Source organism: Neolamprologus multifasciatus, chromosome 8 (genome assembly GCF_963576455.1).
Source record: "Neolamprologus multifasciatus chromosome 8, fNeoMul1.2, whole genome shotgun sequence".
In the NCBI taxonomy this organism is placed as follows: Eukaryota; Metazoa; Chordata; class Actinopteri; order Cichliformes; family Cichlidae; genus Neolamprologus; species Neolamprologus multifasciatus.
The window spans coordinates 436,808-447,500 of NC_140446.1; the positions used below are offsets into that span (position 1 = coordinate 436,808).

Genomic DNA, 10,693 nt, shown 5'->3' on the forward strand with positions numbered 1-10,693 from the left:
GCACCTGCAGGAAGTAAACGTTGAAGGAAAAATGAGTATAGTGGTGAAGTATTTGTACTTGATTACTTCCCTCCTCTGCCCTCCTCAAAACTCAGCCCAGACAGCTGATCAGAGTTGAACTTACTCTCATATGTTTCACTTGCATATTTGCAGGGTTAAAGCAGAGTTGATGTTATTCTGAACTCTTCAGGAGTACTTCTCCAACCTTTGGATGATTCTGCCTTCTGTTCTGATCCCACACTGTTTGGATCTGACTGTGAGGACAGATCCAAACAGTGTATGCTCCAACTGTACGACGAGGCCGTGTGGATTTATTCAGCTTTGTGCTGATGAGCGTAACCAGAACACCTGGGAGCACCTGGAGAAGAGTCGCCTCACACAGAGCTCGTGAGGAGACGGTTACGTTTACTGCAGAGTACCAGAGCATCTCTCAACCTTATAGCTGGAAATGTTTTATTGAGGCTGATGCTGCCAAAGCTTTGCTGTGAGATGCTGATGGAGGACACCATCTTTATGACTCCTGGCTCTTACTTGTATGGACAAGTTAAAATTACATTAATATGTAACCTACAGACAAAGCACTGTAATCAAACACATAATCACAACCATCATGACAGTCATGACAGCATAAGCAAAAGTATAAGTGATACTGTGGCTGCACTTCATGTTCACACTGTGGTGAAGGATGCAAACACTTCCTCCACCATGTGGAGGCGCTGCTGAGCTGCCTGCTTTTCTGGACACTGCCAGCTTCAACCATCCAGCTCCAGGTCCTCCTGTGGGCGGGGCTCCTGCCTCCCGGCGACCTGCAGAGACACAGCAGCACACAGGTGTGTCAGCGAGTCGCCGCTCTCTTCAAACGTCCTCTGATCAGCAGACGTGTGCTCGGTACCTTATGGCTGAAACAGACGGCAGAGATGAAGAGCAGCAGGCTCAGCAGCAGCAGCAGCAGTCTGATGACAAACACTGTTGGATCTGATGAGACACATTCAGCCGTCACATTAGATGTTAGGAGAACAACAGCTGGCATCAAACATCAGGTAGGCCCCGCCTACATCTCTGACTCCACCTGAGCCTACGTCAGGTGGGACCTGCTGCTGTTTCACACCTGAGCTCCACTCTGCTTCAGCTCACCTGAGACAGTGAGAGACAGCTGACGGCTCTCAGAGGAGAAGTTATGAGAAAACACAAAGACGTGATAAACACAGCTGTAGGTTCCTTGGTGGGCGGGCTCTGCAGCAGGGAACAGGAAGTGGGCAGAGTGATTGACAGCTGGCTGGGTGTAGTTGTTGGTGGTGTTGGAGGAGGTGAAGGTGAGCTGGAAAGAGCCTCCTGGGTACTGAGGCTGGATGGAGCAGCTGATGGTGAAGCTGGAGCCTTTTAACACCCAAGAAGACTCCTGCTGCCGGACCTGCCCGTCATTGGACGAGAAGGACGCTGAGACGATTGGCTGAACCAGCAGGTCTGTAAACAGAGAGATGATTGGCTGAACCAGCAGCTCTGTAAACAGAGAGATGATTGGCTGAACTTTACTCGACTCGTTCAATGTTAAACTGCGTTGGCTCACAGCAACTCTCTTACCTGAGCAGATGAGCTCCAGGACGGTGGATGACTGGGATGATGTGGCACACTCCCTCAGTGTAGATCCAGATTTAACACAGTCAGCTTTGATCTTCTGCGTTGGTCCATCCAAGGATGCATTTCTGCTTCCTGTTAAAACAGCAGAGCCACAGTCCAGCTCTCTGCAGGCTACAGCTGCCGTCAGGGTCCAGCCTGAGGCCTCCACAGATCTCCACAGTCTCTGCTTCACCTCCAGTGTACCTGCACAGCGACTGGCTCCTCCCACCAACCTGACAGGCTCTGACAGAAAGCAGAGAGTCATCAGTCAAAGAACAAAGTGAGTTTGAACCAAAGCTGCAGCTCCTCTTCTACCTGAGCAGGTGAGTCCAGCAGCTTTGCCAGGTGAGCAGCTGCTTCTAGCTGAGCCTGAGCTTCTACAGTCCAGGAGAGCAGACTCATGGCCTCCACACTGGAACTCTCTGCTCCACACTGGAGCCTCCACTTCTCCATAGAGCGCCCCCTGGAGGAGCGAAGGAGGCCCACAGCCAAGCTCCCTGCAGACCACCTCTGCATCCTGCAGGTCAAAGTCATCTTCACACACTGAGGACCATCTCTGGTTAGACTTCACCTGCAGTCCGCCTGAACACAGACTGGAACCATTCAGCAGCCGGACAGAGTCTGCAGGAACAAAGACAGGCAAGAAAAAAAGCTTAAAAAGTAATAAAACTATGAAAGTACAAGTACTACATCAACAGTGGGCCAAAAAGGCTCAAACTGCTATGGGCCCCACATTTAAACTCACAGCAGTTTTCCCATCGTGGCCTCTCTGTCAGCCCACCCAACGGCTTGGCGTGCCCACCCAGCTTGACAGATTATCCACACACACGTGTGTATTTGAATCTTGAATATTTGCTGAGCTGGATCAGACGTTTCTCATAAAGCCGGCTGTTAGGATCTCTCTGTTTTGGTCCTAGTGCTTTGATGTTTTGGTTACTTGCTATGTTTTTCTTTTTTTCTTTATTTACTCACAGTTTCAAATGTTGTTTCTTATCTAGTTCTGGTCTAAGTTTTGCTTATTTTGTATCCCTGCCTGTCCCTCCAGTCATGTCCCTGTCTTCTGTCCTCATCTTGCCCCTGTGGAAAAATCAATCCCGTCTTCATGTTTAGGTCCACACTGCCAGCCACACACTGACACACAACACCAACTTTATGCGACTGTAGTGAGAACATATTGGTTGAGGCCTCTGTCTTCAAATCCTATCTTTGAATCGTATTTCAGCTGCAACATGGAGAAGAACAGGGCCAAAGACAACTTAGGGATGGACGTGTTCCAGTATCATCATCCCTTCTCTCTTACTGCTGACACCGACTGTAAAGATATGAAGATGTGGTCTGGTAGACAGACTGTTACTAGGGGGTTAGGAGGTGGGTAACTTCAGTGGTTGGTGAAGCAAAACTTGGGGGCTTGATGGACATCGGAGAGGCCATGAGACGGACTTTTTGCTACGCTCAGAAATTCTGGAAAACTGCAACATGATTACTTTTTATTTAGAAACATTTTTATACAGCAAAAGGAAAGAAAAAACCCAGACAAACAAAATATTATGAGGTCATTGGAAGACAAATATATGCACATACATACATAAATACTATAGTATTGTAAGTTCTATGCATTAAATGCTGCCACAGTTTGTAGAGCCATTTTCTCCAACGCCCCCCTGAATTTGCAGGGTAAAAGTCATACATCCCATCAATCTGATGTTTTCCACTATAGAAATAAAAAGACTTATAGTGGGAGGATCTTTACAAAGCCAGCGCGTTGTTATAGCCTTTTTCGCAGATGCCAAAAGAATTCTCCGGAGATAGACATCATCTGTAACTAAATCTTCTGCAAAACATCTCAGATACAACAAATGTACAGCTCACATTAAATCCCAGTGCTTTATATATGCAAAAATTTTAGGCCATTAACAAGATGTTGAATCATTATTAAAAATACCTTAAGGCTAGATTTGGTAGAAATGAGTTCTGGCTAAATATCAAAAATATTATCTTAATGCAGTTTTATTTTTGAGAGCTTGATAACTTACAACTGAAAAATCTGAACAGCAAACTGTTTTCTTTCTTTTAAATTCATCCATTTTACAAAATGTAAGGTTTTTACTTTAAACGTGAATATTCTCTGTGTGGCAGAGGTTTGGTCTACGGCTGCAGGGGAGGGGTGGTGCAGCAGGCTCGAGGAGCAGTGCCAGGGAGGCTGGAAGGGCAGCTGAAACCCATCCAGTAATCATGCTCTAAATTTTTCAGTGACAGAAGAGCTGCTGCAGCTAAGGCCCACTGGCCCCTTTCTCCCCGATCTGCCTCCCCAGGTTCTGGTGGCGGTAGGCGCTGCATGCGACCCACGTAGGGCCACACAGACACAGAGACAGAAGTGTTGGAGATGTGGGCGGCTGGGACACCTGTGACGGGAGTGTCCATTGAGGGAGGTGGGCTTGGCTTTCCGTATCACTGAGCCTCCAACGCTCTCTCCCAGGTCCAGGAGGAACATACAATGTTCCAGACATGGGCTGCATGAAGACCATGGTCCACCAAACCCTGGGTTAACCAACCTTGCTGGAGGTAGAATGGGTGGAGGTCAGATATGTGCATGGGGATGTTCAGAAATATGTCATAGTGCTGCTGCAGATAAAGTTTAAGGGTAAAACACATAGTGTAAAGGCTGCAGTTAGCTCACGCCTGTCTCTTAATTCTGGGGACAGATTGGCTGGGGTTTAATAACATTTTGGGACAGTGTGTGGGGGAAGCTCTCAGCTTGTGCGGTGTGTAGTGTCTGTGCTGGACTCAGTGGTGACGCGGGGTGTCCAATGGTGACTCTGGGTTGGAGGAGATGGCAGGGCCTTCTCGTGAGGCCCCACCGGTTCCCATTAATCGTCACTACCATTAATGGGGGTCCCATTTGAGTGCATTGGGATGGACCTTATTGGGCAATTTCAATGGTGCACGTGGATATCACTTTGTATTAGTTCTGGTCAATTATGCAACTCTATATCTGAAGCAGTGCTGCTGTACACCATTTCTGCAAAGAGTGTAGCACAGGCACTGTTTCAGGTGATCTCCTGAGTCGGCATTGTGAAAGAGATACTGCCTGACCACATCGTTCATGTCTCACACACTTAAAGAACTGTACGAATTACTGGGCATTTCATCTGTTCAGACCAGTGTCTACCACCCTCAGACTGATGGAGTGACAGGTAGAGCAGCTGAATAAGTCTTTAAAATCCATGATTTGTAAGTCCATTCACAAGGATGAACCCAATCGGGATCTCTGGTTAGACCCTTGTTTGCAGCATGGGAGGTGCCCCAGACCTCCACTGGGTTTTCTCTAATTTGAAATGACCGGAAGCCACGGGGCTTATTGGACCTGATTGAAGAAAACTGGGAAGGTTATCACAAAAAAATTTGCTCCCGGTGCAGGAATGCCAGCAGTGCCTGTAGAACAGAGTGGCTAGACTCAAGCAATTTTCACCCAGAGATGAAGTGCTTGTATTACTCCCTTCTTCTAGCTCAAGGTTACTCGACAAGTGTTAAGGAGCCTCTGTGGTCACACAGCGAGTCGGTGATGTTGACTATGAGGGTGATTGTGATTACCATCTCACACAGCCCAAGGGAGCAGATGTTGCTGTACAGCAGCAGCGGTTTGCAGATGTGTTCTACCCCTTGCCTGGCCATACCAATCTCACAGAGCACCCAGGTGTGATGCTGCGTTCAAAGCCCAATCGGTTGCCTGAACATAAAAGGCAAATTGTTCAGAGAAAATTGTCTGAAATGTTGAGTAATAGAAGAGTTGCACAGCGTGTGGTGTAGCCCCATAGTTCTTGTGATTAAAAAAGGATGGGTCTATACGGTTCTGTGTCGACCACGGCAAGGTGAGCGAGGTATCAAAGTTAGATGTTTATTTCATGCCCTGATTTGACAAGCTCCTGGACCCGTTAAGCAAGACTCGGTTTTTCACAACACTCGATTTAACCAAACACTCGATTTAACCAAGGGCTACTGGCAGATTCCCTTGTTTCCAGAGTCTAAGGAAAAACCGTCCTTCTCCACTTCGTAGGGTTTGTGCCCGTTTGTCATCTTTCCATTTGGCTTGTTCGGAACCACAACAACTTTCAGCTCTTTGCACCCCTTTAAATTCAAGGTGGTCCATAGGCCAAGCTGGTAGTAGCAGATTTTCTCTCCCACTTGCCGGGGTGCTCCCTGGCCTCAGTTGGACGGCGGGGGTGTGTGGCGGAGGTTTGGTCTACGGGTCCGTTGCAGGGAAGGGGTGGTGCAGCATGCTTGAGGGGTAGTGCCACAGAGGCTGGCAGGACACCTGAAACCCATCCAGTAATCATGCTCCAAGCAGAGTGGAGACAGCTGGAAATCTGTCTGGTCGTGGACTGAAACGACAGAGCTGAAACTAAACTCTTGTTGTAAACAAGAGCTGGGCTTCCATACAGCACCTGCATGTGGATCAACAGCTTCCTCTCAGGCCACAGACAGAGAGTCAGAGTTGGCCATCACACATCCTCAGCCCTGAGCCTCAGCACTGGCTCACCCCAGGGCTGTGTGCTCAGTCCACTGCTCTACACATGCACTCATGTCCACCAGAGCAACATCTTTGTGAAATTTGCAGACGACACCACCGTGGTGAGGCTCATTTCCAGGGGTGACGAGTCTTACAGAGACGAGGTGGAGCAGCTGTCATTATGGTGTAAGGCCAATAACCTCCTCCTCAACACTTCAAAAACCAAAGAACTCATAAGAGACTTCAGAAGAAAAAAGGCAGAGATCTCACCACTATTCATTAACGGGGACTGTGTAGGAAGGGTGCCAAGCTTCCACTTCCTGGGAGTCAACATAGAGGAGAACTTTTCCTGGAGTGCGAACACCTCCGAGCTGCTGAAATGGGCCCAACAGAGACTGTACTTCCTGAGAATTCTCAGGAGGAATAACATCACACTGGAGCTGTGTCCCAAAACGTAGGCTGCATCCTTCGGAGGACCCGGCCTTCACGGTCGACGTGGGCCGGGTCCTTCAAAGACCGAGAAGGCCGGAAGTGCGAGGCTGTGAAATGTGACGGTCTGGCCTTCAGATTTGTGTCACCGCTGTCTCGGTGGAGTTTAATAAACTCGGCCGTCTGCTCCTTGCTATCTAAAATATAACAGGACACTGGAGGAAACTCTCGACCGTCTCACACTTTGATGTTTGACGTTTATTGAGCTGTGTGAAAATTCCGGAGGAACCCACCTGAGGGATTAATAAGGTTTTATTTAATGTAATAACTTTGATCTCAGCCAAACCGATTTACTCAGGAACAAATAAAACACAGAAAAAAGCCAAACAATAACATTTTTAAGTTATTCGAGTGACTTATATATCATGTTTAACCTGAGTAGTGAAAGACGGCGGGGATCTGAAAACGATGAAGCCGGGAGTCCGCTGCTCTCGCCGGCTCAAGTGGCCATTGAACCCCCCAGCTTGCTATCGAGCTGGTGGGTAACAGACGTCTCCGAAAATGTCGAAGCACTTTTGTAAATATGCGACGTCTTGATAAACGAGCAGATATTTGATGTTTACACAGCTACTTTCTTGCCTGAAAATATGTTAAAATTTTATTTTGTGACCCAGAAAAAGATTGATAAGAGTAATTTTAAAACTCAGTAGCTGCTGCCATTGTTGGAAACTGAAACTGGCTGGGCCACGCTATGAATTCTGGGATATGGTGGGCCACGAAGGACACACCCGACCCATCCTTCAAATTCGGGGAAATGAAGGACGCATTCTTCTACAGAGCCACCATTGAGAGTGTACTAACCTATTGCATATGCATCTGGTACACTAGCTGCACAGTGGCTCAGAGGAAAGCACTCCAAGGCGCCCAAAAGATCACTGGCTGCCCCCTCCCCACACTGGAAGATCTACACAACAGCCGCTGTCTTAAAAATGCCCAAAACACCATAAAAGATTCCTCACATCCTGGCCACTCCCTGTTTAAACTGTTGGCCTCAGGCAGACGGTGCAGAGCAATCAGTGTAAGGACTCAAACACAGCTTTTATCCAACTGCAGTAACACGTCTGAATGCAAAAAAAATGCCAATCACGCCACTCTTGTATTAATCTATGCGCTGACTGAAGCATGTATGTGAATGTTTGTTGATGCCTCTTATTAGCACTTCAAGTATTCTATTTATTTTATTTATTGAGTTTTATTGTTTTATTTATATTTTGATATCGTTAGGGATGATGCAATGATCGGGGACCATTTTTAATTTCGTTGTACCTGTGACAATGACAATAAAGATTCTGATTCTAAGTAAAAGCATCAGAAACACAGTGAATGCCGAAGGTCGTGATTGGGGTTCACACTGAACTGCTAAACTGGAAACATTTTATGTTATTCAGATGAATAATTGAACTCATTGTTCAGTGAGTTTTATTTCATTTTATGAGTTTTAAAATTGTTTACACAGCATCAGCATTTGAAGAATTAACTTAAATAAGTCAACGTAAGATTTGCATCATCACAAGCAATGAAACCATGAAAAACACTCAAAACTTTCATGTTTCATTATTCAGCTTCAACTGCAACTGAATTATACTTTACACACAAACCAAAAAGGCCTTCTTAACACAATCAGCTCAACAATGCTGGACTCAGGACCGTCAGATTACAGTGTCTCTACCAAACGAGGAGACCATGAACACATCCAGTGAACTTCTACCACGGTCACTGTCACAGAGGAGACGGGTAACGAGAAACTTCACCATCCTAGATGATGTCTGTGACAGACTTACCTGAACAGGTGATATCCAGGGTGGAGGAAGAGCGATCTGCTGATGCGCACTCTTTCAGAGCATATCCAGCCTGAACACAGTGTGACTCCATCCACCACACCGATCTCTGTGAAGAACTCTGTGTATTTCCTACAGAAACAGCAGAACCACAGTTCATCTGTCCACAGACAGCAGCTGCATCCTTCAGGTTCCAGATATCCATCGCCACTGGTCTCCACTCTCCTCGTCTCACCTCCAGTGTACCTGCACAGCGACTGGCTCCTCCCACCAACCTGACAGGCTCTGACAGAAAGCAGAGAGTCATCAGTCAAAGAACAAAGTGAGTTTGAACCAAAGCTGCAGCTCCTCTTCTACCTGAGCAGGTGAGTCCAGCAGCTTTGCCAGGTGAGCAGCTGCTTCTAGCTGAGCCTGAGCTTCTACAGTCCAGGAGAGCAGACTCATGGCCTCCACACTGGAACTCTCTGCTCCACACTGGAGCCTCCACTTCTCCATAGAGCGCCCCCTGGAGGAGCGAAGGAGGGCCACAGCCAAGCTCCCTGCAGACCACCTCTGCATCCTGCAGGTCAAAGTCATCTTCACACACTGAGGACCATGTCTGGTTAGACTTCACCTGCAGTCCGCCTGAACACAGACTGGAACCATTCAGCAGCCTCACAGAGTCTGCAGAGATCAGAGAAATCAAACAGCGATCCAATAAAACACTGAAACACAAAGTAAATGTTTCTTTTGTAGCACAGTCTTGGGAACATGCAAAAGGACACCATGGTGCAGTTTCATTGTGAAAAAAAGGAGGCTGTACACCCTTAAAGTCAGGTGGTTACCTTATGCACATTTCCTTCTTTTCTCAAATTTAAAGAACCTGATGGTTTCCTGTTCCTGGTTCTGCTGTGAGTTAGTTAGCAGTCAGTCACACCTGCCCATGACTAGTAACAGAAAAAAATAGCTACTGGAAACTCAGCCTAGAGCTTTTTGGCTGGATCACACTGATGCCAATGTTGCCTTCAAATGCATGGAGCCAAATACTTGTCCCATTGCCTCGCCCTGTTTAGACTAATTCTAACATCAGTAGACCAGTATCATTCGAATATGCAGCGTTGTAATGGAGGAATAGTTTTTTTACTTACCTAAACTTTCAACACTTTTAAAGACGTTGATAATGAGTTCGACGGCAATGTCCTGGAGAGTGTCAAAATCTTTGACTATGTAAATTTTATTGTGATCAGAGTTGATCAACTTCAGTTGAGTCACATCGACGCTTCCAACACCTGAAAGACAAAAGTGTCAGTACTGTTGCTTAACATGTGAGCTATATGGCTTTGTCATATTTGGAACCAGTGTCCTGCAGACAGGTTGGATTCAGTTCTACTCTGGGCAGGGGTTCGTATACTTGCATGGTTAGAGTAGAAAAATGATGGATTGTTTATAGAATTATTGTTTTATTTTAATGTATACATGATGCGAATGTGCTCATAAACAAGGTGGCGCTCTGTGTTTTGAGGCTTGAGAGCTTCATTCAGCGCAATTGTGTGGATTGCAGCATGCTTACATACACATGATACTGGTTAGAATAGTCTCTGGGTCAGGAAGTCCAAACGAGATGCCCTGAACTGGGCCTTAGAATCAGCAGAAGAATAATGGATAATATTAGATAATCAAGGCTATGCAGGGTGTGTGTTGTGTGTCTGTCTTTCTGACTCCAGGAGAAGCAGATACAAGGCGAGGTCAGAAGGAAGCGGGGAGGACTGACCACAGTCACAGTTATGGTCACAGTATATAAGCTGTGCAGCCCGTGTCAGGGTTATCTTTGGTGTGAGGCAGACTGTTGTATCACACTGGGCTCTGGCACTGTAAACTTGTAATTCCAACAGCTGAAGCAAATTAAATCTTACTGTTTGGAACAGTTTTAGGTAAGTTTTTAAAGGTTTTTAGGATTAAAATAGGCTTTGCTCCAAGTTTCAGGCAGGGTTCATGACCCTGTTTGGAACTGGTTTTGGGACTGGGAAATAAGCTGGTAGAGGGGGCCAACCATCAAGATGTTACTGAAGTTTAGACTTAGATTTAGTTAAAGGGGTTTAAATCACTTTTTTCATTAACTATTTTTAGAACACTTTTCAATGGTTAAGACTTAATAGAAAAAAAATAAAATTATTCACCAATAACAAAGACTTCAATGCCGCTGTCTTTCAAATTCTTTGAGGGAAGTTTTACGTTATCAGCAGACTGCCCGTCTGTGATCATAACAGCAATTTTTTTGGAGTCTGGACGCATTCCCACATTGGGTTTAAACTGGTTACGGAGG

The 10,693-nt window shown here is 46.3% G+C and overlaps 1 protein-coding gene across 2 annotated transcripts in view; it reads right to left on the minus strand.

The window, feature by feature from the left end:
- Positions 1 to 706: 706 nt before the first annotated feature.
- Positions 707 to 10,693, minus strand: part of LOC146512027 (uncharacterized) — a 25,135-nt gene continuing 15,148 nt past the window's right edge. The window contains exons 9-17 of one of the 2 annotated variants that reach the window (XM_085171108.1): positions 10,548 to 10,693; positions 9,519 to 9,659; positions 8,749 to 9,054; positions 8,395 to 8,676; positions 1,933 to 2,238; positions 1,582 to 1,860; positions 1,135 to 1,500; positions 893 to 975; positions 707 to 806 (exon numbers count right to left, since the gene is read on the minus strand). The exon at positions 10,548 to 10,693 is cut by the window's right edge and continues 19 nt beyond it. In XM_085171108.1, coding sequence (XP_085027234.1) covers positions 753 to 806; positions 893 to 975; positions 1,135 to 1,500; positions 1,582 to 1,860; positions 1,933 to 2,238; positions 8,395 to 8,676; positions 8,749 to 9,054; positions 9,519 to 9,659; positions 10,548 to 10,693 — 1,963 coding nt within the window. In that variant the 3' untranslated portion in view covers positions 707 to 752. Of the gene's footprint in view, positions 807 to 835; positions 976 to 1,134; positions 1,501 to 1,581; positions 1,861 to 1,932; positions 2,239 to 8,394; positions 8,677 to 8,748; positions 9,055 to 9,518; positions 9,660 to 10,547 lie in introns of those variants that run through there. The other variant, XM_085171109.1, reaches the window with a different exon arrangement.